This window comes from Rousettus aegyptiacus, unplaced genomic scaffold (genome assembly GCF_014176215.1).
Source record: "Rousettus aegyptiacus isolate mRouAeg1 unplaced genomic scaffold, mRouAeg1.p scaffold_m13_p_18, whole genome shotgun sequence".
In the NCBI taxonomy this organism is placed as follows: domain Eukaryota; kingdom Metazoa; phylum Chordata; class Mammalia; order Chiroptera; family Pteropodidae; genus Rousettus; species Rousettus aegyptiacus.
In genome coordinates this window covers 20,971,881-20,999,120 of record NW_023416293.1, presented here as the reverse complement: position 1 = coordinate 20,999,120, position 27,240 = coordinate 20,971,881, and the positions used below count along the sequence as shown (strand labels likewise).

At 38.9% G+C, this 27,240-nt stretch overlaps 1 protein-coding gene across 1 annotated transcript; it reads left to right on the top strand.

Annotated features, from left to right (window-relative positions):
* The first annotated feature begins 349 nt into the window (after positions 1-349).
* Positions 350-27,240, top strand: KMO (kynurenine 3-monooxygenase). The gene is given in 15 exon segments (XM_036235342.1): positions 350-482; positions 6,608-6,672; positions 8,791-8,860; positions 9,143-9,240; positions 12,494-12,542; positions 14,221-14,308; positions 15,634-15,797; positions 17,527-17,600; positions 18,536-18,575; positions 18,578-18,656; positions 20,121-20,268; positions 21,832-21,889; positions 23,822-23,908; positions 27,036-27,160; positions 27,163-27,240. Coding segments are annotated over 15 exon segments (1,356 nt in total).

Below are 27,240 nucleotides of genomic sequence, written 5' to 3'. Positions count from 1 at the left end.
CCCGTGCCCCGCGGTCCGCCCCGCCCCGCCGCTCACCCTTCCCGGCCTCACGAGATGGAAACGGCCTCACGCGGGCAGGAGCCCGAGCTCGGGCGGGTCCGCGTTCGCCAGGAGCCCAGGAAATCCTACTCTCTCTGGGTCTTGGTTTCTCCATCTCGGACTAAAACGCAGCCACAGCGTCCTCCACACTTCCTCACTCATGCATCTCTGGCTTTATCAAGTCTTCATAAAAGCAGAAATCAAACGTCACCCAGAAATTTTACTTTTCCCAAATTAAGTAACCTAGACACGTATAAACTATCAAATGCCTGATAACCTTGGGTTGGGGCGAGGCGAGCCCGGCGTCGCCATGGCCTCGGGGGGACTGGCGGGCGGTGGCGGTGGCGGCGGCGGGGGACCGCGGCAGGTGGCCTTGCGGGTTGTCCCGCGGTTCTTCCCCACCGACTCAGCGAAGAGTTACAGGTCGGCGAGATTTAGAAAAAGTAAGAGTTATTGAAAGCACATTTTAGAAGGAGAGGGGCCACGCCAAGGCAGACTGCAGCCCCGTGGAATCCAGGAGGTGAAGGGAGCCGATCCTGCGCCCCGAAGGAAGGGGCGGGTTTCCAGCCAGGGACGCTGTAACGGTGCGGAACCGGGAAGGTCTCTGTATACTCCAGCCGAAATGGGGGGCCTAGATGATCCGTCTGTGAGGTCACCTTGACGGACACCCGCTGCTATAGAACTCTTTGCCTACTGTGCATGTGCTTACCTACAATTCAGTCTGTTCTACTTAGATTCCTGAACTTCTAGGCATAGGCACGATATCGTAAGGATGGTATCATGAGACCTAACTTATGGGCAGTACTTCCTGCACTTGTGTTTGTAGCTGGTTCAGCCAGCAGCTTTTACGGCCTTTGTGCTCTAGGATTTGGGCTAATTTATAGCCCTAAAAGAGAGGTATTTCTGGGAGGTCCTTAAGAAAGGTCTTCAAGCGAAGTTTCTATGGTTACAGAGCTGGGCCTTGGCTCCTGACACTCCTGCCTGCCTAACTACCTAACATATATAGCTTGGTTCAAGTCAGTACTTTTTATTTTATATAATTATTAATGAAATAAACCAGATAAAGAACATAATTACTACTAGCCTTTATTATTATTATTATTATTATTATTATTATTATTATTATTAAAGTAAACAAAACTCTATTCACTACACTCTTGTTTTCTACTGAACTTTATTAAATATGAAAACGCCTCATTACCACCCTGATGTTTAGCGCCTTCTTAAAACAGAAGTAGAGTGACTTCTTGTGGTTGTGGAGGTCATCCTGAATGCTCTGTTTGAGGACAAGTTCTAATATCACTCTATCAGCTTTCCTCAATCTCTTTCGTACTTTTACTTGTGTTCCAATCCTTTTCTTTTAACTGTCTTGCTTATGTATCTATATTTCTCTAACGTCCTTACTAAAATTGTGAGATTTTTTTCCACTTCGCTAATGCACTCCTAAGGTGCCCTGTGAAATCTGCTCTCCCCTATGTAATACAGAGGATTCAATCTTTTCAGAGTGTGCTTCATTTACTGCCTGGTGAGCAGTATCTGCAATGGAACTAATAACTTTAGGCAGCTGAAAGCTTTGTTAGCTGCCTGCAAAGAATGTGTTTTTCTTTCCTCTTCATTTTTCCCAAAATACCCTCAGACGTTCATCCATCTGTCCGTACATATCCATCCATCCACCTGCTCGTATTTCTTTCCACTCACAGAGAAAAGATCACAGTCACACACTGTTGGTGGTAATTTAAGTTGATACTTTTTTCTGGAAGATAATTTGAAATATATATCTATATACACACATATGTATGTATGTGTGTGTGTGTGTGTGTGTATATATATATTTACAAAAATCTTAAAATATGGGAGAATTGCAGAAAGCAGCACCAGCTTTGTCTCTTTGGATGTCAGCCTCGTCGTGGCATTATATTTAGAGAAACAATTGTCCGTCAACCTAAGAGGAATGAAAAGCAATTAGAATCTTTTGTGTGGTTTCTCAAAAAACCAAATCTGGAGTATATTCAAATCCTGCAACAAAACCTTCTGAAAATAATCTTGCCCCACCCGCTTTCAAAGTCTTAACCACGCTCTGCAGCCAAACTCCTACGTCCTGAACTGTTTGAATCTCCGCCCCAGTCACTTCAGATTCTCTTTCTTCCTTCCCTTCTCTCTCCATTCTCATTGTCCTGTTACCTTTGCTCCGCTCCTCCCGGGTACTGAGGCCAGAGAGCCACGAGGGTGGAAGGTAGAGAGAGTGTGTGGATCTCACGAGATGCTGCACGATTGGTCCCTTTCACTAAAAGTTGCCCTTTGCTGGACCATTTTATTACTGTGCTTTTATTAAAAGAAATGAGCGTGTGCCATACGATTGTTTATAATCCTACATTTTTTAATTGAATGTCCAAATATAAGGGCATGGCATACAATGAAATGTAATGCAATTATTAAATATTTTGATTTAAAATATTTTCTGAAGTGGAAATATACTCATTGTATAGTATTCATTTTTTAAGGGAAATTGCAAAATAAAATATACAGTCTGCTACCTTTTAAAAGAAATATCATGTGTTTTATATACATAGAAAATATTAACACTGGTTCTCTCTGGTGGTAAAATTGTGGAGGGTTACTTTTTTCCTTTGTGTTTATCCATATTTTTTAAATTTTTGTTAAAAAAGCAATGAGTTCTTACTATCAGGTATTGTGGTTTATACTAAAAATAGAAAGAGTGATATAAATAAAATTACTTTCTTGGCACTCACAGCCTGATGGGGAAGTCAGAAAGGAATGTAAATAAATAATTCAATTCATCATGAGAGATGTTAAAGCTCATATACATGCATGGAATTACAGAAGAAAAGGCACATAAGTCTTTTGGAGGAGAGAGAGATTAAGAAAAATCACACTGAAGAAGTAAAACTGTCACTATTGGTAGATGAACTGTTTTATATATGTGATACATATCATATCATATGTCATTATATATATATATATATATATATATATATATATATATATACAGATGACCCTAAAGACTCCATAAAAAACTGTTCAAACTAATAACCAAATTCAGTAAAGTTGCAGGATATAAAATCAAAACTGAAAACTCTGTTGAATTTCTATACACTAATAACAAATGATCAGAAAAAGAATTTAAGAAAATCCCATTTACAATTGTATCAAAAGAATATAATGTCTAAGAAAAATTTAACCAAGAAGGTGAAAGACCCGTATATTGAAAACTAGAAGATATCAATGAAATAAATTGAAAAACACACATGTACGCACACGGAAGGAAGGAAGGAAGGAAGGAAGGAAGGAAGGAAGGAAGGAAGGAAGGAAGGAAGGAAGGAAGGAAAGAAGAAAAATTACGCTAAGGACCTGAGTTTTGAAGGAAGGCTAAACGTTTTTCTAACACATAGAGCAGGAAAGGATGGTTTAGACAAAGGGAACACTGTATTCACAGGCATGTTAAGTTTAAACATGCATGGCATATTCAGGAAAAATGTACAGTAATTTTGGTACACCTCTTATAGATAATGCATGGGAACAACAAGAAATAAACTAGATGGTGAGCCTAGGGCACACGTGAGCATCTTTTACGTCGTGTTGAAAAATCAAGACTTTTTCTTGAAGATTTATGAGGAGCCAATAAAGGACTTTAAGAAAGAAAATGCATCATGCAAATTCCGTTTTAGAAGATTCTTAGCTCTAGTGAGGAGCGCGGCATGAACCCTTGTCACTCGCCACTTCTTCCTCCTGTCATACTCACTTTTATTTGGCTATTTGCCACTCATTCTTTTAGTCTCAGCTTGGATTTCACCTTTTTTCCACCACGGCATAGTTTATCCCACTACACGCCCACTCCTCCATTTGGATCAGTCGTTCCCCTATGCTCTCGTAGCTGTACCTTCCTCACTGCGCTATTCATCACCCTGTGTTGTAACCGACTGTAACGCCTCTGACAGGCCCGAGTGTACCTTGTTCTCTGTTATAACTCTAGCACCTGGCACAGAGCTGGCACATAGAAATAAATCAATTTATAGGTGGTCAAAAAATATATGAATAATATTTGAAAAAAATGAAGACTCAGACAAGACCATGAACTCCCTGAGGACCATTTTATATTATCTTTGGATCAATTTTAATACCTAGCAAGAAATATTGTAGTACTTAAAACTCAAAAAATATTTTTCAAATAATGTTTTTGTGTCTCTTGAAAGATTTTTTAAATTTCCAAACAAATCCATACTCTTTATCAACTTGCTTCTTCTCTGCATATCGAAATAGTCTCATCCTTCAAAGTTCAACTCAAAAGCAATCTTCTCCAGGAAGTTTTTACTAAGCCCCTTCTGGTTACCTATTGTTGTGCAACAAAGTGGCCCAAACTTTAGTGGTCTAAAACAACAATCTATTAGAATACTTCCAAGTTCTGTGGGTAATTCGTCGTGTGGCTGGGGCAATAGTCATCTGAATGCCCGGCCGGGCTGGACATCCCACAGCTGGCGTTTGGTGGGTGAAGAGCTTGACAGAGGCTCTTAACTAGAGCAGCTGCATGTGGCGTGGGCTTCTCACTGGCAGCCTCCGGGTCATTACTCTTTTTACATGATAACTGGCTTCCAAAAGGCAGGAAGCGGAAGCCTCCTGGCCAGCTAAGGACTATGGCTGGAAATGGCTTGAGTCTCACTCCTACTACATCTTATTGATTAAGGCTATGCAGTTCTTCTTGGATTCAAGTAAGTGGAGAAATAAATTCCATCTCTTGATGAATGAATGTCAAGGTCACATTGCAGCAGAGCATGTAAGATGTGAGTTATAGTTGCGAGCATCTTTGAAAAACTCAGTCTCATCTCTCAAGGCTAAATTAATCCCCTTCTTGTATATTCTCTAGGATTTTATTACTTTTTTTTAAACATTGATTTCTACCTCTGGGCCCAGATGATTTTGCAACAAAAGGTCTCCACATATACGCACCCAAAACTTTTGGTAATAGAATAGCATTATATGACTCAAACATATAATTACTTTAAAGCGTATGTAGATGTTTTGTGATTAAATTCATTTCTTATTTATTTTAACCAACCCGTAATAGAAATTCAAATAATATAGGGAAATCTGTACATTTTTTATGTAGAAAAGTGAGCCTTTATGCTCAAAAGTGGTTGGCTAAGCTTTGGTTGGTTTATATGTATGAATTAAATGAATTAGGTGCTACTGAGCACAAGGACTTAGTTTGATGGCTTTTAGATTCCTAAAGTTTAGCAGATTAAGTTACACAAAATAGATGCTCAGTAAACTTTGGCTTGGTTTGGTTACAAATTTCACTTAAAAATGTAGTCTCTACCATCTACTTATACATTCGACGAGTGTGTTTGAGACACTTACTACCTAGCAAGCAGTAGACAGTAGGGATAAAACGGTGAGCGAAAGCCGCGTGCAGTGCCGTGAGGCGACGACGCCGATCGCCGAATCACCGGAAGAGTAAACTTTCAGTCGTGATCAGCTCTTTACGCAGCTTCCTAAGGCCGCCTTAGCAAAGTACCCTGAGCCGAGCAGCTCTAAAAGAGCAGATATTTATCCTCTCCTGGTTCTGGATGCTGGAAGTCTGAAATCAAAGTGTCGGCAGGGTCAGTTCCTTTGGAGGCCGTGAGGGAAGGACGTGTCCCAGCGTCCTCTCCCTGACTTGTAGATGAATCTCCTGGTGTCCTCTTCACACCATCTTCACTCTATGCACACCTCTGTGCCCAAATCCCCCTTTTAATAAGGACATCAGTCACCTTGGGTTAGGCCCACCCTAAAGACGTCATTTTAGCTTAATTGCCTCTGTAATAATCCTATCTTTCAACGAGGTTACACTCTGAGGTACTGAGGTTAGACCTTCAGCATGTAAATTTGGGGGGCTACAATTCAACTCTTAAGGCTTCTCAAAGAGAAGGTCTGTAGCAGTCAGAGAACTCACAAGAGGGTGTTTGTCGTCGTCAGAGTGGCCAAGGCGAGGCTTCCTGAGGGAATGCAGCCGAGTGGGGCCCGCTGTGCGTGGGCATTCACTAGGCAAAGAGAGAAGGGAAGAAGATTCTTGGCCACAGAAATGACACACACTTTTCCCCTCCGTACAAGCTGATGAAAGACGGGTAAGAAGGTGAGGGCAAAAGGGTAACATGATCAGATTCTACATTTGAAATTTGTTAAGAAAATGTGATGCTTACAGTGGTATCATTTTACTCCACAGAGATTTATGTTTGCTTCTATCAGGTGGCTGTGGTTACCAGCAATCCCAGATGAACATAACCCAATGAGAACTAGAGATGATTCCTAGACAGGCTTCGGTCCCTTTGACCGAAGGGCCCTACTCCTAGGATGTACCTGTTTACAGTTCTGACACAAATCATGGTGGTTTATTAAACACTCCTGAGCAGGAAGTCGGGTGAGGGTCCTGAATTCCAGATTTTATCCTTGTAGCTTCATGTGTCTGTCAAAAATTTTGCCGAAATTCTCAGGCTATCCTGCAAACAGTAGACATCCCTAGGCGCAGCTCCCAATGTCAGGTTCATCTTTCTGTGTTTTCTTTTTCTCTTGGCAGAGGAGTTAGTTCAAATGACATACTTTACCATTACTCTTGTGGAGAACAAACTGGCGAAAGGACAGGTGAATGAGGGTAGAACAGACAGAAAACTTGGCATTAATCAAACACGATGATTATGATAACTAGGAGCAGAACAGCGAACAGGATAAGAGATGGGTAGATGGAGAAACATTATAGGATACACTTGGCAGAACTCAGAATGGATTAAATATGGATAATGAGGGGGAGAAAAGTGCCAAGGATGACTCTTATGCTTCTAGTTAGAGCAACTGGACAGATGGGATAGTTTTCACTGACATAAGGAATATGTGCAGAGGACCAACAAGATGTGAAGCAAGGATCACACGTCTCAGTTTGAATATGAGATGCTTCGAGACATTCCTGAAGCTACATAAATTAAACATCTGTATGCATAAACTCAGAAAAGAGGTCTGGGTAAGAGATCTGTAAGTTTTCGTGTCTCCATAGATGTGGAAGATGGAGTAGGTAAAGATTTGAGAAACTCCACCATTTAATCATCTTTCTTTGGAAGGGTGAAAGAGAGAAAGAGGGAATGGCCAGAAATGTACGAATAAAATCAGAAAATGAAGAAAGGTTACTGTTTCAAAAAAGAAGGCTGGTTAACAACATTGATTAAGTGCTGCTAGATATTCAGGTGTGATAAGTAAGAATGATCTTGCCAAATTTAAGTCACTAGTGAAGAGAGAGCAGGTAAATCACTGCAACTTATATAAAGCTATTCGGACAGCAATTCTATAAAGCTCTGAGAGGACAATAGGCAAAAATTCTTCATAACCTCAGAGTAGGAGAAGACTTCCCAAGCAAGATATCAAGGCATTAAGAATAATGGAAAATACTGATAAATGTGACTACATTAAAATAGTGTCTCATCCTTAAAAGATACTATAGAGTTTAAAAAGGAAGCCACATAATGGAAGACAATGTTTGCAACATTTAAAAATAACAAAGACACTATACTCAGATCTGTGAATAACTCAAAGAACAATAGAAAAATAAAAAAGACAGACAATCCAATAGGAAATGGGCAGAAGACTTTACAGGCTCTTTACAAAAGAGGAGATCCGAATAATCAATCAATATATGAAAAAAGTGTTCAATTTCTATAGTAATCAGTCATATGCAAATTACACTCCTCCCCACCTAACCCTCTAACTGCAATGTTTAAAAGTTTGAGAACACCAATTGCTGGCAAAGATGAACTCCCAGAAGCTGTTAGTTGGAAAATACATTAGTACAAAATTTTGAAACACTTGGCATAATAAACCTTTGAGCAGAGATTCCACTTCCAAGTGTAAAATTCTAGAAAAATTATGTCCATATTTACTAGGATTCATGTACAAATATATTCTTCACAGTATCGTTAATAGTATTCTCCAACTAAAAAAGAGCTCCAATATCTTTCAACAGTAGAATGGCTAAGTAATCTGTGAGATTTCATGCAAAGAAGAATCATACAGTAATGAAAATGGATGACCTGGAGTTTATGTGCAACCATATGGATGAATTTCATAAGCATATTTTTGTGTTAAAAAAGCAAGATGCAAAAAATAATAATAATAATAATAATAATAATACACAAGAGTGTCTAATTATGTGATTCAAAGGCAGGCAAAATGAAACCATATTGCTCAGGGATGTATACCTAACTGGTAAAACTACGGAGAAGCAAGGATGGGTTATCACATAATGTTTACCTCTTGGCGAAAGCTTGGGAATTGTAATTGGGGAGGAGACAGGGGCCATTTTGGTGGGGTGGGCGATGTTCTACTTTTTGACAAGAGTAGTGGTTATATGGTTGTTTGCTTTCTAAATATTCTATAAACTTTACACGTTTTATGATCTTTACACGTTTTATGATCTTTCTGTATTCTATAAACTTTACACGTTTTATGATATTTTGCTTTCTAAATATTCTATAAACTTTACACGTTTTAAGATATATCTCACTATAAAAATGTTTAAAAAATCCTATCTCTAAGATTATACTATTTAATCATGAGTTATTTCATTATTTTTGTGAATGGTGCCTTCTAATAAATCAGTGTGATAACCAAGGCTAGTCGAAGTACAGCCACAGAAGATGTTGCTTTTTCTTGGTAAAAATTCCCTATACTAGTGGGATCAGATAAAAATATGAAAAAAAATTGCTTTGATTCTAGGTCGGATCATTAAATGCATGTTTCTTCGCAAAGAGGAATTTCCAAGTTGACGTGTATGAAGCTAGGCAAGGTAAGAGAATACTGAAACTTGTGAGCTGTGGTTCTCTTTCTCTGACCTCTTTCTCTTTAGATTTTAAAAAGGCATTTTTTAAAAAAGAAACTGTTAGAATTTTTAAACCTCAACTATCTAAATTCATTTAGTAAAAATTTTCTACTATTAGTATTTTCTTTAGAAGAGTTAGCAAGTTCTATTTATTTGGTCCTGATTGCACCAGTTTGTTCAGGCGTTAGATGTTCATCCCATTCCAGGATGTCAAGAGATGTTGTAACATGTCTCCTTTCAATGCCTTAGATGTCCGAGTGGCTAACTTTGCACGTGGAAGAAGCATTAACTTGGCACTCTCTTATAGAGGACGACAAGCCCTGAAAGCCGTTGGCCTGGAAGATCAGGTACCTTGTTAATGCATTTTCTTTATAAAAGATATTACCTGCTGTTTTTCAACAATTGTGCAGTCTTGATTTCATCCTGGTTCAAAGCACTATTGAATGCTAAGAACCTCCACGTGAAGACTCATTCTATAAAGGTTTCAAACTTTTAAATCTGGCAAGAGGGTGAACATTTGACACTCGAGAGCCCTGGAGGACGCAGAGCACGAGGCATGATGTGGGAGAGGCAGGTCTTGCAGCCCCAGATGATGACTGTCCCCAAAACGGGCTCCCAACAGGACGGCAGATCTCTGCTTTCTGAGAGTGTGATCTGACATGACGTTAGAATGAGACAAGGCAGGCAAACTCCATTCTTTTGACTATATAGGTGGTATCCATGCTGCTCGTCTGTGGCCCATGCTTTGGGGAGCAAGAGACAAAGCACACACGCTCATGGGAACAGGACTTTGTGGGTGTCAGGAGTGCCCTACTGTGTACTTCAGAGAGGGAGCAAGCTTTAGTTCTCAGAGACGACTTCCCAGAGGAAGTGAAATCTGAGATAGACATTTCATTGAAATCTTAAATTGGCAGTGAGAGAGCATCAACCCAATAAAGTGAAAGTCCATCTATGGAGAGAAGTCAGGTGAGACCAGATCTCTAAAAATATCCAGGTGTGTATTGGGTAAATTGCACTTCCTCATAACAGAATCTCGTAGCGATCAACAATATTTGATTCATCAAATCCAACCACCATGCTTGACAGGCGAAAAAAGGCCGCACAATTACGTGAGCCTGACGTCAAGGGAGAAACGAGGCAGGTTTCTCAGGCAACGGCACAGGGAGCGCGATGCAGGCGTGGCGTTGAGTTACGCTGATTCTTTTGCAAAGTTGAGAGTGACTCAATAATCATTCCACCTTTTTCTTCGATTAATATGGAATGTGTGAGGAAACCGTCCCCTCGGCTGAGCATGAACCAATAAAACATAAATAGACCAGGAGTGAGATACTGTTCAAAATATGAGGAGAGCTAGATGAGGAGAGTCACTTAGACCTGAGACTAGAAGGTACCCACGCCACCAGAGATGGAGTGAAAGCAGCAGCTTCATCTCCAGTGACTCCCCATGAGGATAAAAACGTTGGCGAGAGTTTCCATTTGGGGGCCTTCGATGCATTACAAAAGGGAAGTGATTATCCCTCCCCCATCAATCCTGCCACTTCTCAGTTCTTAAGAATTGGGTTAAGGCTAAATTTACAGCCACCCCTCTCTCTTTGGTTCACATCATTACTTTTATGTCTGAGTCAAATATGGGGTCCTCCTTCTTTAAGAACCACGGAAAATTGCTTTGAGTCTCTTAATTCCACCTCCTGTGGAAGTCTAAAGCCCTCTGCATGACCCCAGGATTTCCACAGGTCCCCAGGAAGCCTACCCCCTGTTGCCTTCCACTGCCTCTCAGTGTCTACTCCCTCTCAGTATTGGCTCTGTACCGTGATGGTCCAGACATGAAGTTCAAGTTTTTCACTAATTTCCACAAACAACACTTACTCAAAAGACACATGAATATTCTGAAGACCTGGGAGTTCTGGAGGGCCCACATTGTGTACAGAAAAGCAAACAATTTGGAAATCCCTAATATGCACAATTGATCTCCAAAATCCTTTCTGAGACCCTTCTCTGAGCCTCCCTCTTCCAGCCGTTGCTTTCTTGGCCCATTCTTCCCTGTGGTACCCAGGCTCTTCCTGTCCTGCTGGATCCTCCCCTCTCCTCTCCAGGTTGCCCTGGGAACTATCAAAATACTCTCTAATGTACAGAGCAGGTCAGAGTTCCCCAATTCTTACTCCTCATCATCCATATCTGGAATAGAGTGATGGTGCTTCCTTACTAGGGAACATTCTCATTTGAAGGCATTAAGGATATAGAATATAAACATTTTTTTAATGTATTAGAAAAAGTCAGCATTGCAACTATTGCCTTACAAATCTCCAAAGGAGATAATCCAACTTCTTTAAAATAATACTATTATTGTTATTGTTGTTGTTATTATTATTTTTTATTACTACTATTATTATTATTATTTTTTGGTTCCAAGGGACATTGTATAGCTCTTACTTTTCTGTTTATACTTATTCCTCATAAAATCAGCCTTTTAGAATAGGTATTGGAGAAGTGAGACTTGATGGGAGTGACTCTAAATTTTGGTTATGATCCAATGCTACCAAGACATGGAGCAGACCAGACAGGGACACTTTCTGGTCTTCCTGCAAGAGCCGTGTGTCTGTCAGCTCTCAGATGTCAACCAAACCTGATTACTGATGTGGAAAGAATATTTTCCCCACATAAATGAGACTTCATAATTCAAATATTTCCTAATATACTTTGAATAACAAGTGTAGTTTTTATTGACATGAAGTGATTAATGACATCAAAGGTTGGAAAACGGAAGTGGGAGGCAGAGAATTGAGAGGTCCCCTTTAATTTTCATTTACATATAGACACAGGAAACTCTTCTTCAGTCACTGCCTCTGTAGCCTTTGTGGGCCTTTTCTCCTATAAAACAATAAATATTAAACATTAGATTTTATGAATGCATTGGTATAGATCCAGTTATAATCCAGGCTATATTAATTCTTATATATTCATTTGACTTATTTTTTCTTCTGCCTTTAAAATAAACTAAAATTAAAACATTTTTATCTATCCTTAAAAGTATGATGGGCCCTAGGCCTGCCATTCCTCATGAACAGTCGGCCCCACTGAATTGTCCTATAAAGCTAGAAACAAACAACCAACACGTGCTCCAGAGAAAGTTGATCCTACTCCTACCAGCCCCCTCCCACCGTGATCTCCACACACAAACGGGCACCCTTTCACATTGAAGTGAAGGCCTTCAAAGTTGTCTCTTTGGGAAATAGTACATTTATTCTAGTGATCTTATCATTTCTGAAGTTTATTAAACAGCTCGATTTGGACACATAAGATAAAAATATGAGATTTATAATTGGTTGAAACAAAACTATCTTAGTGAAAATAATATTTTCCTCCAAGAGAATGGTTTGGTCTTTATACTATCAAACTTTGAAAAAGCCTAAGTTTAAATTTAAGCATCATAGTATATGTTTTTAAAGTGTTTATTTTTTAAAAAGGCTTCTAAATTGTTATAAAACTAAGCTTGCCATCTTTTGCTAAATAATAAATATTTCCTATTTTCAAGTGAATAACATAGAATTATACTTGTCTATTCTCCTGAGACAAACAGTACTTACTATATTTTTCTTGCAGTCTATTCTTTCTATCAGCAGAGAAGATCTAAACAAGCATCTATTAACTGGTAAGTCCAATGCTTTATTTACCAGTTGTCCTTTTGAATGAAGCACATGAGACTAATCTTATCACATGATTTATTGGGATTTATTTACTATTCCTTTTTATGGGTTATTAAAAGCAAGACTATGTACAATACCAATTCCTTCTTGAAAAGTACTAGTGATACATCCTCTGGCATCTCTTTTTCTTGTTTTAAGTGATCCAAGTGAACGTCATTGGTTCAACAAGCATTGAATTCCTCTTGTCTTCTAGGCTCTGGAATAACTGAATGCTCACTCCTCGATGAAGGACTCACAGTTTAGTGGGACAAGAGATATACTCTGATGATTTGCAAAGTGATGTGATTAGATTTGCATCTTAGAAAAACCAAAAGCGGTAGTGAGGAGGCCGATAGAGGGCTGCAGTCTTTAGGGTACTGGGATAATCCCTGTGTGCGAAGACAAGGGCCTGGACTAAAGCTACGGCAATGGGGTCGGAGACAAAGGCGTAAGTTCATAATATCTGTAGGAGACCAAATAGAGGATGCAGGAGACTGAGAAAGAGGAAGGTGTAGGATATAGAAACGCTGAGGTTTCTAATTTGAGGAGCTAAAAGGCCTGCACAGCAAAGGAGCACACACTGCTGCTAATTGGCTAAATCAGCCAATCTCACCTCATGCGGCCTTTGATCATAACAGTTTTTTCTCCTCCTCAGCATTTGTACCAAACAGATTCACTCCTGAAAAACGTGCCACTTAAATATTCCTCTTGTCTTCCAAATCAGCCTGTCTCGATCCAGCTGGGCAGTCTCTGATCTTTGGAGGGCGGTCATCCATGACTTATCTGTGTTTCTCCACTGTCCCCTACCCAAAGCCAGTTGACAATATTTGTTTTGAGTTTAATTGAATTGAACTGGGAGAAAGAGTAGTGCAGAAAGTTACTCTAGTTGATTCACCAGGGGCTTAAGAAATAAGGCTTAGTATTCTTAACTCATTTTCTTTACTTACATTTGTAAGACTGTCTTTTGGATGGGTAGATGAGTGGGGTGGGGCTGGGTGGCTAGATTTATTCGTGTTGATCCTAAGAAAGTAAATACACTACAAAACAGCTTTTAAAAAGGTAGTATAGCTGACCTAAGACGACCTTTTTATAGCATCCTCTGAATGTATTAAAACAATAGCAAACATTCATGAGGCACCAGACACAATACAAAGAATTAGTATCAATAATTTATAGTGTGACAACTTGAATCAGAAGCCTCTGAGCATGGTATGAGAAAAGGACTTTGGCTGAACATTTCCAATCAAAAATAAATGTTAAGTTAGAGTCAACTTTTAAAGTATGCAATGCTTGCTTCTTTCCCAGGGTGCCCAAAATTACAGCAATGTAAGGATTTGCATAAAGGAAATTGGAATGTTGGACTTTTTTTTTTTTTTTGAGAAATGAGGATAGTTGATTTTCGTTCATGTTTTTTATTGCCAAATGATTCAATTTATGAAACTGTTGCCAAATGACAATTTTAACTCATTAATTTTACATTGCTAAGAATGAATAACTATCATACTGTTGTTGGGGAATGATTAATATTTCAATTTGATAATGTAGAATAAGGATTGGAATTTTATTTTTCTTCTCTTCTCTCTCTCTCTCCCCCCCTCCGCCCCCCATCTCCGCCCGCCACCTGCCCCCCGCCCGTTTCCTCAGCTGCGGAGAAGCACCCCAAGGCGAAGGTGCGCTTTGGCCACAGGCTGCGGAAGTGTTCTCCTGAGGACGGACTGATCACAGTGCTCGGGTAATCACCAGTCCGCTTTCACTTCAGAGTGAAAAGTAAAGGTCTGAAGCGAAAAATTATATTCGTAAACTGCATTCTTAGGCTCTTTTGAAAGAGTTACATGATTACTAAAAGTGTAATTCAACTGGGTTCTAGATCCAATGAGTTTTAGATTGAAAATCGACCTGAGATGTTCTCCGAATCCCTTCCCACCGTATTCCATGCTGGTGACCGCACTCTGCCTCAGCCTCTCTCTGCCCTTGAAGCAGATGACCCCAGCCCGCTTCTCTTCCCCTCTTTCCAGATGCTATTTGTCTGCTTCTCCTTAGCTGACTCATTTCCTCTATAAGGTCGCTCATGTCCCACTGCTGGGCTATGTCATGGATTCACAGTCCTTGTAAAGCCACATCTCTACCATGAACCTCTCTAGCCCAGGCCTCTCCCTTCATTTCCATCCCTTATTTCAATCTAATCAATGTTAAATTATCATTAAACACCTTCGCAGGTATCTCTTGCCATGATCTCATACATCTGAAACCTTGATCTTCTGTTTGCCTCCGAGCATGCCCCACTGCTGACTTTCCTAGTATGATTTCCCAGATAACTAGAATCATCTTTCATGTGTCCCTTTTCCTATTTTCTCTTTTCTGCTGGCCTCAGAGAAAACATCTCTATGGTGCTGGGCTCTCGTCCCTGCACGGGTCGGCTACTGCGGTCACCTTGTCCCCATCTCCCTTCTCTTCTGCCTTTACTTCAACACATTCACTACAAGTGAGATTCTTTAAATTACCAGTTTTCATACATGATTCCCCCAATGGAAAAAAAAATGTATATTTTCTTCCTTTTGCCAGGATAATGTATTTAAACCTTTTGTCTTAATGTTCAGAATTCTCTTCTTCTCCTCCTTCCTTTCCTCACCCACACTGTATTCTTTTGTTAATCTTATGTACCCTCTGCTCAAACTGAACGTATGGCTCGTCAAAAATATCTTGGTCACATCTCTGTGATCGTTCATACATTCCGTCCACTTCAAACACTTTGCCTGCTTTTCGAGATTTTCTCCTTCATTCAGGGAACTCAAATCTTAATCTTAGCTAGATACGTATGTGATCTAGCATGTCTTTATTAATCAGTATGGGTGTGTATTCTTCTCATTCTCAGAAGAAAATCCATGATAGGGATCAGTGTTACCCTTATTTTATAGCTACAAAATCAAAGCTCTAAGTCAGATATGTAAAAGCAAGTAGTGGCCCCGGCGAGTTGCTACCTTTTAGACCCAAGTGGAGGTATGTCATCATTGTCACCACTAGACTTTTTTTTTTTGAATGGTTCATTTTATTTTCCAGATCTGACAAAGTTCCCAAAGATGTCACTTGTGACCTCATTGTAGGATGTGATGGAGCCTATTCAACTGTCAGAACTTGCCTCGTAAAGAAACCCCGCTTTGATTACAGTCAGCAATACATCCTTCATGGCTACGTGGAATTGACTATCCCGCACAAGGATGGGGAGGGAAGTCTCTTTCCTCTCTTATCCTCTTTCCACATGCAGCTCCCTCCCCCATAGTCGTGTAGAAGCATGTTCTACCACAGTTGTTCTCCGTTGCATGCTTTGGTCAGTTTCAAGGTTTGTTACAGGACTTAATAATTAATGAATTGTAGGTACAGGTATTCAGATAATATTTTTGCTTGCGGTGAGAAAATCAATGGTGATTGCTACGAGCCTGACATTGGGACTGCTGTTGGATAAGGCTGTCTATTGAAAGCATGAGTCAGTAATACAAAAGTCAAAAATTTAAAGGGTTGTTTTGTAGGTTCATGAAATATGTAGGAACACCAAAATGTTCTTGTTATCATGTTTACTATATCACACTATAATCTGCGCCAATGGCGAGAGGTATATATTATCTTCCAAATAGTTTTTAATCAGCAGTTTCAACTTTTACTGTTGCAATAAACGATAAATTGGCCAGCTGTCATTTATTCGTTTTTTCTATTTCGAGGTTGTGGAAGTGGTCAGAAGATAACAAGAGGGAAAAGCAAGGAGGACATTCGCCTCACTCAGGCTGGTCTCCTCACAGCCATCTCAAACACTGCTTCTTTACGCCACCCCGGCTGGCTCAGCAGGTTCGCCTCTGCCCAGAAGCCCAGAAGCCACTGCCTCTCACTTCTTAGTTGATCTACGAATCCCTTGTTTTAACCACATCAGCCCCACAGGTTTCTTCCATGCCCAGTTCTTATTTCCCGTACTTCTAATTTGGCACCAAATCATTTATCGTCATTCTACCATTTGAATTGTTGCTGATGGGAAGTTATTTAGCTTTCTAAATGGATACAATTCACCTATTCGATGACGCTGTAAGGTCTTTATTCCCCAGAATCTCCGTTGAGATTCTTAGGGATGAAAAAGCCAGGAAAGAATGGTCTCTTCTCCTAAGACAAAAATAACTGTAACAGAGTGTGAAAATGTTCGCTGGGAGACTATCCTGTGCTTTGTGTGCGCTTCTTGCTATGTAAGATATGTACGCATGGCAGGTGCTTTGTAACCCTTTGTAAAAAGGAATGCAAACTAAATAGTTGGAAAATCTTATATACGTAATACCCCTGGGAACCTCAGGATTTGGGCCAGTTGATTTACTCACGTATCAGTGCTTGCCAGGCTGTCACTGAGTTGCGGAGGGGGTCGCTGCAGAGATGAGACTTCTCTACTATTTATGTTGTAGGGAACGAGTGATGAGGGGATTGTTTGTAAAATCTTGCTTTGCCCATGAAATTTATATTAGGCTCTTTCTATCCCTAAAAATAAGTCCCCAAATAAGGTGAAAAATAAAGCATAAAAATATTATACACAAACATAGATATTGATATACTTCACGTGTATGTATATTTTATATAAGTATACACACACACACACGCACACACACACAGATATGTCTGTGAGTGTATAGGTGTGTGTACATGGAAATAAAGAGAAGAGAGAGAGAACATCTCCTTATAGCATGTTCTCAAATTCTGAACTATACCTGGCATCAAAAACCACCAAAGGCTGAGTTTTTGGAAAGACAGAACACAAAATGTTTTCTAAGACTCCTTCTGCTTTGTGTAGCGATAGATGTGCATATCACCATGCATACGGTACTGATTTAAATTGCCATGGAAACAGGTATTATAAGCAGAATCAGCTTTATAGATGTGCTGTACTAACATACTAATCAAACATATGTGTATATTTTTTCCTGCAGTATGCCATGGAACCTAATTATCTGCATATTTGGCCTAGAAATGCCTTTATGATGATCGCACTTCCTAATACGGTAGTATAGAATGTCTTATCTAATGTAGTTTTGCATCTGTAATTAATGCTGTTCATTATTTACTTTCGTTCTTAGTGTGTGTGTGTGTGTGTGTGTGTGTGTGTGTGTGTCTGATCAATCTCATCACCGCTTAGTCTATTCAGTGATCACATCTTTGAAACTTTGGGATTACTGTGGAAAAACTTGAAGTAATTCCATTGTTGACTTTGAAAAGGAGATTTAACATACATGATGGCTAATTAGGGGTTATGTGTGATGGTGCCTGACTGTCATCTCCCCCAAGACCTGGTAGGCAGAAATGTCCCAAAATAAAGCCAACGAGATTTAGATTATATATTAGGAAGTACTTTCAGCCATTAAGGTTTATAGAACATTAGAACATACATTATCAAAAAAGAGTATATAGCTGTTCTTTCATTAGACCTTAGAGACTTTTTTGATATATAAATATATAAAATATATGTTACTATTGTTATTGTCATTGTTTATTATTATTATTATTAATTATTATTATATAAGTGTGGTTAACTATTTCTCTGGTTGGTCTTTTTCTTTCATTTTCTCTCTCGTTATCAGTTCTGGGGTACGATGCCTATTAATACTGTCATAAAAGGAATAATAGAGAATAAAGGGAGAAGAAATTACATCCAACCCATGCGTTTGTAATCTAAGGAGCGTAGCGGTTGCGTGGTGAAAATGTCTGGGATTCACAGTGTAGACGTTATCCTAACAACCAAGAAGCTGGGGTGTAGCCCTGGGATGGGACTGGGCAGAGCTTGTCCTTGGATGGGGTAAAAAACCAGGGCGCCTCTCCCGTCTGCGTGGCCATCGCTCCAGGGTGGCCCCTGGCCACGCGCGAACCCTGTGATCGAGGGCCCGTGTGTGTGCAGGCATCACCTGCCGCGCTCGCCCGCGTGTTCTTCCTCTCCTCGCAGAACAAATCTTTCACGTGCACTTTGTTCACGCCCTTCGAAGAGCTCGAAAACTTCTGATGAGGAGCAATGTGCTGGATTTCTTCCACAAGTACTTTCCAGATTCCGTTCCTCTAATCGGAGAGTAAGTGTCCAGAGGTGCAAACTGTGCCCTTTGCTCCCTCAGTTTGAGTTATTCAAAATTCAGATAAAGGTATATATCTTATTTCAGGTTTGCGTCAGTGTGACCAGTTGTGCAGTAACCTAGACAGGAAGACAACACTGGCTAAAATCTAAGGGGATGTTGTGCTGTGAGCAGGAGGCCATAGCCAGTTTCTCTGGGCGAGATGACCGTCCGATGTCTCTAGGCCTTTCTGTGCCCCGTTCAGGTTCCCGGTGGATATGCAAATCTGTGGCACAGCAAGTGCAGTCAGTGCAACAAGTCACAGATCCACCACTTGCTAGCTTAGCAGCTTCTCCTACATTTCCGCCTCTCCAGAAAATTGGCGGTAATAATCGTACCTGCCCCAAAGGTTATTGTGAAGACTAAAGGGCACCATGCCTATGAATCATTCAGCACAGGGCCTGGCACGTGGAATTTCCCCAGATCGATAGCCGATTGTATTAGCTGTCTGCTTCGTGACCCGCGGCTCCTTCAGCCCATGTCAGAATCGCCCTCCGTGTGGGCCTCGTCGTCCGTTGTCACCCAATGCCCCTGCACCCACTGTCTCTCCCTCTCGGATTCCAGCTCACTTTCTACCTCCAATGATATCTTCGCAGAGGCAGCACGATGCTGCGGAAAGACTGAGGTATTAATACTGCTCTGCCCCTTCCTTCCTTCCTTGAATTTCAGAATCTTCATCCTTAAAATAAGCATTGAGAAACCTACCTTTTTGAGCTAAAAATGTAAAAGGGAGAGGCCAGAGCCAGCCAATAGCGAGTGTTTGAACAATGGTCAGTTTTCATTCTTTCCTGCAGACGAATTCAGTCTGCATTGATCTCCCCTTTTCTGAACACCAAAGTTTGGCGCTCATGTTCCACAGCTGTTCCTTGCCTCTCCAACAATATTTAAGATCCTTGAGGCTATGTACTATTTTTCTCCACAAAACCTCTGTAGATGTTTGACAAATTCTAGCTTGATTACAATTGTCCACTTCCAAATACGTATAAATTCATATTACTTTTAATTTTAGTTTGTTGTCATTTAGCCAAATATACAGCGGCGTCTCAATTTTTCCATGAAGTACTAAAACACACCAACATAGTTGGAAATTGTATAACTCATGTGCATGATGATGAAATTTTCATGTCATATAATGCAGACATATTTCAAGTTAGTGAAATGCAGCCAAACATGGTTCTCTTTTCTTTTTTCTTTTTTTCTTTTTTGGATGTGATTAACGTTGTCATAAACCAAAAAGGTAATTAGGACAATCTAATTTGGGGACTAGAAGAAACTCCAGTTTCTCCCGTTCCTGTTTTCTTCCTGACATCCTCGTGTTTTTGTTCTATAAAGTCCTACAGTAATAAAGTCAGTAAATGTGAAAGAATAGTGTAGTATTTAATACCCAATGTAGCATCTTTACATTCTGATTATTTTCCTCTAAAGGCAAGCCCTGGCACAAGATTCCTTCCTATTGCCTCCCCTGGCCATGATATCTGTAAAGTGCTCTTCTTTTCACTTTAAATCACACTGTGTGCTGATGGGAGATGCAGTTCATGTTATAGTGCCCTTTTTTGGGCAAGGAATGAATGCGGTAAGTTCTTTTTCTCTAGGTAAGTCTCTGAATTTTCTGGGTCGGTCGCAACAAAAAAATCTTAAATGTAAAACATGTTGATAACTATCCTCACATAATCTCTGAGAAAACAATCAATTCAACAATCATATCAGCAATTTAATGAGATTGATCGCTAACTACAGTCAAGTCTTGGATTACTTGATCCAGTATTTTAATGTAGAGAGAAGCAGACAGTGGAAGATAGTTTCTGTGCAGTTAAAAAATGCATTGACAGCTTGAAATGTGGTAATGACTATCAGCAATTCAAGACTTAAGTTTTAAAATATTTTTTCTAGAAATTATTCGTAAGTACATAAATGTTAGGCTCAAAAAAAGAAAAAGATCTCAAATTGTGTTTTATTTTCCTTCACAAGGAAAACACAATTGACACTGTTAAATAAAATTATGAAACAGATTAGATGTTGACTACTGCTGCCTTCATGAAAATTTTACTGTTCTGGCTAGAAATATATTTCATAAAAGAAATAGAGTTCAAACATTGTGTGTGTGTATTTCATAACCAGTGGCTTTATAATCATAGTTTTCTTTGTTTTTGATTGTTAGGCTATGTCCCAAGAATATATAGATTACAAATCTAATCAATTATATTTCCCACAAAGCAGGGGTAAACAGATTGTTTCATGAAAACATAAGAATGCACCAATTGTAGCTTAGTAGATTAGTGCCTAGGTTCTAGCATCAGAAAGGCCAGGGTTTAAATCTTGACTCCAGGATTTGTTATAATATGTTCTTATACAACTAACTTATCTTTACTTCTTTATCTGTAAAATTGGGATTTTACATGAATTAATTATTTTAAGGTGTTATTATCTCAGCCCTTGATGGGTATCTCTCATCTCTAAATTCCTATTGAATTAATAGCCTATATAATTGACAAGTATTTGCTTCAGATGTAATCTTTATAACTGATGTAAAAATTATTTTACTTTTTAACTTTTACATGTTTTTATACTATCTCTAAAACTATGGCATGAATTTCTAGAAAGCAGGATACATAGCTTTTGATTTTCTTCTTTTCCAGTGCATTTAGCATAGTACCTTACTAATTTTGTGGTATTCTCGATATTGGAAATTTGCTTTAATCTTATGAGAGTTCTAGCCTGTCATTAAATTTATTTAAATATGAATCTTAAAGATGTAAATAGTTTGAATATAATTCTAATACTCATGCTAGAGTACTATAATTTTTCTTGCTCCTTGAAAAAGCAATAAAATCCATCAAAATTACAAGAGTAATTTAAAATTTTTATCACATTGCAAATCATTAAAATTAATATTATGTGGGTGTATATATATATGAATTAGGCAAATTAATGTGTGTGTGTGTATGAATTAGGCAAAGAGAAAGTCATCAAGCATGCAGTTGGTAGTCTTTTATGATCATAATTCAATGTCACCCAATTTATTCAGACTGAAGGTATACATCCTATGAATTATACCCACCAATAGAAGGGCTTTTCAAAATTACTAAGAAGCTTCTATTATTTCTGGTTCATTTCTTTCCATTTTTTCTTACTTCAGGGCTTTGAAGACTTCTTGCTATTTGATGAGTTAATGGATAAAGTCAGTAATGACCTCAGTAAGTAAAATTTCTCAAATGGACATGGACTAGCCCTGCTGATTAATTATTGACCATATTTCAGGATTATCAACGTTTCTCTTTAAGATCCTCTACCTCTGTTTTCTCCTATATCAGACAAAGAGCCCCCAGAGAGGGAAACATAGTTTCTTTCAAGGTTTGTATGTGGAAGTCTATGCAGTGAGCCACACAATGATGAAAGTTCTGAGGCCAGAGATATGTGCTTTTGTCTCCCTTCAACCTGAGTATCACCCTGCCCGCATCCCTCCGCCACGCCCACAGAAACGCTGGTAGATGTGCCAGGGCTTCCTTGATTTCTGCCTAATCAAAGATTGCATCTGATACATCCATTTGCCTTTGATTCAAATCGATTCGGCCAATATGTTAATTTTACAAATATTGAAGTTTAAAATTTTTATATGTAATTTTGAAATTATATTAAATTAAATGTATACAGTTTTCATCTGTAAAAGAAATTGCAAACACTAGCCTAAGAACCAGATAGCTTTTACTGCTCCTCAGCATCACATGTTCTCAAAGGCCACCTCTGAATTAAACCCGCGTTAGAGAACTGGCTCTAAACCTCCATCCAGATCTTAAAGTCTCAAGGTTTTTGTTTTTTTCACCTATAAAGTAGGGAGAATAACACAAATTCAGAGAGTTGTTGTGAAGAATAAATAAAATAATTTGGCTGAAGCTTTGTTTTTCAAAGCCTGGCCCAAAGTTGGTTCATAGTAGGTATTTGTGACGGTATCTTAGGAAGCCATTGGACACTGTGGTGTTCTGTAAATCAGAAGATATTATAGGTTCCGAGGCAAATTGCTTCTGGCTTTCTTCCTTTCTTTCCCAGCCATATCACTCAGATGCTCGAGGTCCAGAGGCATTTGTTTCCTCTCTTCTTAGCCCTCGTGTGATTGGTTTCATGTGATAATGATGATGTAGGTGGATGGACGGTTCACCTATCAGAACATACTGTCAATATTGGTTTTGGTTACTAGGGAGCAAAGATAAAACAGTAATAATGTGACAGTAATAATTATAACTAATATCACTGAATAAATATTTCATAAGTGTTGGGTATCTTGCTGATTTTTTAAAGTTCATTATCTCATTTGGTCCTCACAGAAAACACGAGGCATAGGTACTGTTCTTGTCTCTATTTTACAACTGAGGAAATTTAAGCTTAGCGAAGGGTAAGGAACAGGCCCAAAGTCACGTAACTAGGAAGTGGTGAAGCTGGGACTTGTACCTAGGTTCTCTGACTTTAGAAATGGCTTCCTTAATAATGAGAGTTGTTTGGCCATGTGGAAGTTATATTAGTTAGTAATTAACTTATTGGATATTTATTCACTATCTACCATATGCCAGCTTAAAATCTCAAACATGAATATAACACGTGGCCTGACTCCGGGAGATCACGGAATAATGGAGGAGCCGTTGTTTAAGCTAATAAGGTATCTTAGGTGCAGCAAAATAGCCATGCGAGGGGTAGCATGTGAGCATATGAAGGAGGAGAGCAAATTCTAGGTGGGGCTACAGGACAGTCATTCGGTCATTTACATGAACTGTTTTCCATTTGTGAAATGAGGAAAATAATGATTAACTAATCAACCAGTACATAGTACACTGATTTTACCATGTTTTACTTAATCACAGTTGGAAACACCTATGTCTTATTGCTCAGTATTCACAGATTATTGGTCATCCAGACTGGTTATCCACAGTTTTGAAAGGTTAGAGAGATCATTGGTAGAGACTACATTATTTAACTTTACCTGTGTAGAGTTAAAACTGTGTTGTGTATTTGACAGTTAATAACGGAGTAGATCTTAAAAGTTCTCATCAGAAGAAAAAGTAATTTTATACACAAATACACGGCACATTTTTACAGACTGTTTTTGGAAAAGATGTATTATTTAACTTGGTTTTTAGGTATATGTCTTCTTGAATTCTCAAGAGTTAGAATTCCAGATGACCGTGTGATTTCAGAGCTATCCATGTACAATTATTTAGAGGTGAGTAAGAAGGTTTGGCTCTATTTCAACTGATCATTTACTGGTATTCTAACAAACATTCTTCTAAAAAATCTTTCTTTGTTCTAGCCTCATTCCGTGCATGCTGCAAAGAATAGGTACTAAAAGGGCACACGCATACACACGTGCACACGCATACACAGTGTCTTTATACCCAGGTGGGTGGTAACTATGTAGACAGTGACAATGACCCATACACATCATCTCCATCAACATTTCCATGACATGTAGTAGGTAATAAAGATGACAAAATGCCTGGTTTCAATCTCTGATAATTCACAGGCTCAAGTCTTATATGTTTAGTAAAGTTAATAATACACCATTTTAATGAAAATATAACTTTGATATGTGTTAACATATTTGAAAAATCTAAGAAATGTTAAATGGCCTTTCCGCTTTTAACATTATAAGCTGAAAACTTAGAGTAGCATTGAATATCCTTTGAGGCATTATGCAATGGAAAAAAATATGTAATACTGAAGTTATTCATGGTTAGATTAATCATCTGAAGGAAAACACAATTCAGTTTTGAGCCAGTCATATGAAAAGTTCACAATAAATGGTTATGGTTTTAGTTTTAAAATAATCAAATGAAAAAATTTATAAGATAAATTTAAAGAAGAGAGCGTAGCTGTTTTTTCATCTTTTCTGAAGACAGAAAGTAATAAAGCGGACTTCAACCTGAACAATGGTTTTATATGTGGTGCAGGAAGTTCTGTAAGATACCAAAAAGCTCACTGATGTGAGCGAGGGCTTTTGAAGAAAAAAATATTCAAATAAAAAAACGATGCTAATATTTCTAAACTTTTAACTTTATTTTAGCAACGTGACTTTTTACTATTATTTAGCAATTTACTTTTGCTTCATGCAATACTCTTCGTTTAATTTGTAAAACTAGAAACAAGAATGAATCACTTATGAAATAGAATCTAAATCCAGTGTAATGCTACACCACATTGACTGGGGTCAATTGACTCAGAGATGCCGGTAAATAAACATTTAGATCCCTCATCCCCCCCTTCGGAATTTGACAACTTAATTCATTCGATAAATAGTTTCTGGGCCTGGTGAGGAACCAGAAGTACTTCCCACCCTCCACATAGTTTGGAGACTAGGAGGGGAGATGGGCGATTGCAGGGGGCGGGGGGGGGGGGTGAGTTGCTCTGGGTAGAGAGCGGGAGAGGCCAAGAAGCCTGTAAGCCGAGGAAACCTCTCACATGTCCAGAGTCGGAATGGCAAGTATTTCAGTGGTGCTGGAAGGCAGCCCATACATACGAGGGTGGCTAGAGGTATAGCTGGAATGGTACGCAGGGCCTTAAACACCATTTGTTTCTTTTTTCTTTTTTTTTTTTTAAGTAATTGACATATAACATTATATTAGTTTTAAGTGTATAACATAATAATTCGATATTTGTGTAAATTTCCAAAATGATCCTCACAGTATGTTGAGTTAACATCTATCATGATACATAGTTATAAAATTACTTTTTCTTCTGATGAGAACTTTTAAGATCTACTCCGTTATTAACTGTCAAATACACAACACAGTTTTATTAACTATGCTTGCCATGCTGTACATTACACCTCAGGGCTCACTGATTTCATAACTGGAAGTTTGTACCTTTTGACTCCCTTCCTATACTTTGCCCACCCCACCACCTGCCTCTGGCAATCACTAATATGTCCTCTGTATCTGTAAGTTTAGGGTTTGTTTATTTGTTTGTTTGGTTTTTTATGTTCCACATAAAAGTGAGATCATTCAGTATTCACCTTTCTCTGTCTTATTTCACTTAGAATAAAGCCCCCGAGTTCCATCCATGTCTTGCAGATGGCAGGCTTTCTCTCTTTTTATGGCTGAATAATATTCGTGTGTGTGTGTGTGTGTGTGTGTTTATACATTTTCTGTATTCATTTATCCATTGATGGACACTTAGGCGATTTTTTTTTTGGATTTGACATCGAAAGTGAAAGCAAACAAAGCAGGACTACATCAAACTAGAAAACTTCTGCACAGCAAAGTATAAACTATCAACAATATGAAAAGGCAACCTACCAAATGGGAGAAAATATTTTTAAATCATATAACTGATAAGGGCTTGATAGCCAAAATATATAAAGAACTCATACAACCCAATAGCAAAAACAAACAAACAAGCAATCCAATTAAAAATTAAGCAGAGAATCTGAAACACATTTTTCCAAAGGAAACACGAAAGCCCGACAGGCACATGAAAAAGTGCTCAACATCACTCATTATTAGGGAAACGCAAATCAAAACCACAGTGAGTTACCACTGCACACCCGTTAAAATGGCTAATACAAACATATTCAATATTAGCTTGTGGGAAACAGGGAGATGAAGATGGCTAATGAACTCAGATGAAGATTTTAGAATAATTGCTTTGTGGAGAATAAATTCGGAGGAATCAAAATTTCTTGACTCAAAGATGAATAAAATAGGGTCTCTGCCCTCAAGGAGCCAAAGGCTAACAGGGGAAATAGAAAATGACAGGTAATTAGAATGCAGGGCAGTAAGAGCAGCGACAGAGGCCAGGATACTATGGTAGTAGACCTAACCAAGACTAGACTGGGCCATGTGTTGTTGACATACGTGGGTGGTAAAGATGCTGTGTTTAAACTCTTCGAGTGTGTGTGTCTTCTGAGTCACAGAGGCCACCAGGCCCATCACGCTTCTCATGGACATGTTGTGCAAGGTCTGAGCAGTTAGTTATTGGGTTGTTTCTGGCTTTGACACAGTGATCCTCTAACACAGAGTTCAGAGTTCTTTTTCTAAATGGCGGGTTGTTTATTTTTTTAATGGCTGTACAAAGGTCGACTGTTAAGAATCTCTTATACAGAACATGTGGATTCAAGTGTTTCTGAAAAGAAAGGAGGGAGTAAACAGGGAGGGAACTCCAAATTGTTGACTTTACGAGCTGTTATAAGACTACCTAGTGGTTATGACATAAAACTACTGTTTCAGGTTACAGAACACAGAGAAAAATGTGTACTTTTTGATTATTTAAGAATGAGGTCTATTTCAAGATGTTAATCTTTACACAAATAACATGAGAGTTCTTACTGTCTTAACAGGTGGTAAAAAAAAAAAAAAGGATTATTTTTCTTTGGAACACTGATAGCCATCGGTAGTACCTACCTACTTAAACGCTCCATGCCAGCAAGACCCCTGGACTACTTGAGAAGACCATGGGGCTGGGTCACTAACTTCCAGAACACAGGACGTGCTTCCCTGCAAACCCCTTGGAGTCACTAGAACAAACCCCTAAAGTCATTACCTGGGGATGTAAAGGTCCTTAA